The sequence below is a fragment of the Myotis myotis genome, unplaced genomic scaffold (genome assembly GCF_014108235.1).
Source record: "Myotis myotis isolate mMyoMyo1 unplaced genomic scaffold, mMyoMyo1.p scaffold_m19_p_1, whole genome shotgun sequence".
Lineage (NCBI taxonomy): Eukaryota > Metazoa > Chordata > Mammalia > Chiroptera > Vespertilionidae > Myotis > Myotis myotis.
The window spans coordinates 97,467,133-97,469,999 of record NW_023416313.1 but is presented as its reverse complement, the minus strand read 5'-3'; the positions used below and the strand labels follow the sequence as shown (position 1 = coordinate 97,469,999).

At 53.6% G+C, this 2,867-nt stretch overlaps 1 protein-coding gene across 1 annotated transcript; it reads left to right on the top strand.

Moving 5' to 3' along the window:
- Positions 1 to 566: 566 nt before the first annotated feature.
- Positions 567 to 2,336, top strand: LOC118666466. Its single transcript, XM_036328892.1, is given in 3 exon segments — positions 567 to 1,616; positions 1,619 to 1,995; positions 1,997 to 2,336. Coding segments are annotated over 3 exon segments (1,767 nt in total).
- The last annotated feature ends 531 nt before the right edge of the window (positions 2,337 to 2,867 follow it).

Sequence of the window (2,867 nt, the reverse complement as noted above, 5' to 3'; positions counted from 1 at the left end):
CCCTATATAACCTTTGTTCTCCTAGGACACGCTCTCTCGCCTCACCGCTGCGCCGGATAGAGGCTGGGAGCCAATTCTAGAATTGATCAATAAAGACTCGTTGCTTTTGCATTGGAGGAGGCTCCCTGGTGGTGGATTATTGGGGACCCCGAACTCTGGGCATAACATTTTGGGGGCGCATCCGGGATCCCCAAGAAAAACCCGCGGGGGACCCCACTCCGAGAGTCTTCTGTCCGCGGTAAGTGTCTATGTGTTATCTGTTCTGTCTTATGCGAGCTCGCTTCTGCAATCTGGCCTGATAAGATCTAAGTGGACGCACTGGCGGGTCTCGGGCAGGAGGAGTCAAGGGACGCCTTGAACCTCCATCTGGCGGGGTGTAAAAGCCCCCATCTGGCTTTTTTTTTTTCAGTTTTTCTTCCGCGGGGTCGGAAGGCTGTTCTTAGGTGTCTTTGTTTGTTTGGTGTCTTTGTTCTTTTGTTTGGTGTCTGTGTTCTTTTGTTTGTGTTCTTTTGTGGACTCACTGGACGGACGCTATGGGACAGACTCAAACTACTCCTTTAAGCATTATGGTTGATCATTTTAAAGAGGTTAAGGGAAGGGCTAACAACCTCAGTGCAGAAGTGAAGAAGGGTCAATGGCAGACTTTCTGTTCCAGCGAGTGGCCGGCTCTCAATGCCGGGTGGCCGCCGGAGGGGACGTTTGACCTCCCCACCATTTGCCGGGTCAGGGAAGTCATATCTCGGCCGAAGGGGGGTCATCCCAATCAACTCCCTTACATTATTACTTGGCAGGACCTCGTGGAGGACCCTCCCTCCTGGCTCAAGCCCTTCCTGGCTCCATGCCCTCCGGAGCCGGCACCCACACTTGCCTTGCAGGACGCAGAAAAGAAGAAGGTGGTTCCCGGCATAGATGGAAATCCAACTACCAACCAGGCCCAGATAGATGTCTCTTTCCCCTTAACTAGGCCTGAATGGGACTTCAACACAGCAGAAGGTAAGGAGAGGCTCAAAATCTACCGTCAGACTCTGATGGGGGGTCTTCGTATGGCTGCTAGGAAGCCTACCAATTTGACCAAGGTAGGGAACGTACAACAGGAAAGGGATGAATCTCCAGCTGCCTTTCTAGAACGGATCATGGAGGCATATCGCACCTATACCCCCATGGATCCAGAAGCTCCTGAAAATAAGGCGGCTGTGGTCATGAGCTTTATAAACCAGTCAGCCACAGACATTAGAAAGAAACTGCAGAGGATAGATAGATTAGGGGAAAAGAGTTTTCGGGACTTGTTGGAGGTGGCTGAAAAGCTGTATAACAACCGAGAATCTCCTGAGGATAGGCAAGCCCGTGCCATGGTGGCTGCCAGTGACAAGCAGACCCGAAACCTGGCCAAGATTCTGCTGGCCACCACCACGGAGAACCCTGAGGAGCGGACCCGCCACCTTCGCCAGCTTGCCGATGACCAAGAGGGAGGTAAGGGGACCGCCTGGGGCGGGAAGAAGAAGCTGCAACGGAACCAGTGTGTTTACTGCAAAGAGATAGGACACTGGGCCCGGGAATGCCCAAAGAAGGCCAGTAAAAAAGGAAACAAGACAGATCGGGTGGAGGTCTTGGAGCTGGGAGGACTGAGTGATTAGGGAGTCGGGGTTCGGACCCCCTCCCTGAGCCCAGGGTAACTCTTAGAGTGGAGGGGACGCCTATTAACTTCCTTGTCGACACTGGGGCACAACATTCGGTCCTACGCACACCTCAAGGGAAGCTAGCCAGCAAAAAGTCCTGGGTGCAAGGGGCAACTGGCATAAGCCAGTATTCATGGACTACCCGAAGAACAGTAGATCTAGGAACGGGCCGGGTATCCCATTCCTTCATGGTAATACCGGAGTGCCCCTACCCCCTATTAGGACGGGACTTGCTGACCAAGATCGGAGCCCAAATAACTTTCAGACAAGGGGGGCCCCAGGTCACTGATGGCAAAGGCCATCCCATCCAGGTTCTGACTCAGACTGGAGGATGAATATCGCCTCCACCAGGGGGCTCCCCCAGGAGAGAACAATATGGACAGATGGCTACAAGAATTCCCCACCGCCTGGGCAGAGACGGGGGGAGTAGGACTGGCCGCTCACAGGGCCCCAACCCTGGTAGAGTTAAAACCCGGGGAAAGTCTGGTAAGAGTCAAACAGTACCCAATGCCCCAGGAGGCCCAGAAGGGGATTCAGCCTCATATCCGAAGACTGCGAAGCCTAGGGATACTGGTTCCATGCCAATCTGCCTGGAACACCCCCCTCCTGCCAGTCAGAAAGCCCCACACGAATGACTACCGACCAGTCCAGGACCTCTGAGAAGTAAATAAAAGAGTTATGGATATACACCCAACCGTTCCTAACCCGTACACTCTCCTAAGCTCTTTAACACCCACTAGAGTCTGGTACACTGTATTGGATTTGAAGGATGCTTTTTTCAGCCTGCCGCTCGCGCCTCAAAGCCAACCCCTGTTCACCTTCGAATGGCACGATCCAGAGGGTGGCTACAGTGGACAATTAACCTGGACGCGGTTACCCCAAGGGTTCAAGAATTCGCCCACCATCTTTGACGAGGCACTGCACGAGGATCTCGGTGAGTACAGGAGAGAACACCCCAGTCTCACCCTCCTTCAGTATGTAGATGACATCCTGGTTGCTGCAGACACTGCCGAGGACTGTGAGCAGGGGACCAAAGACTTGTTGACCACCCTAGGGACCTTAGGGTACCGGGCCTCTGCGAAGAAAGCTCAGATATGCCAAGAAAGGGTGAGTTACCTGGGGTACATACTAGAGGGTGGACAGCGGCGGTTGTCGGACGCTAGGAAGGAGACAGTCCTGAAAATCCCTATT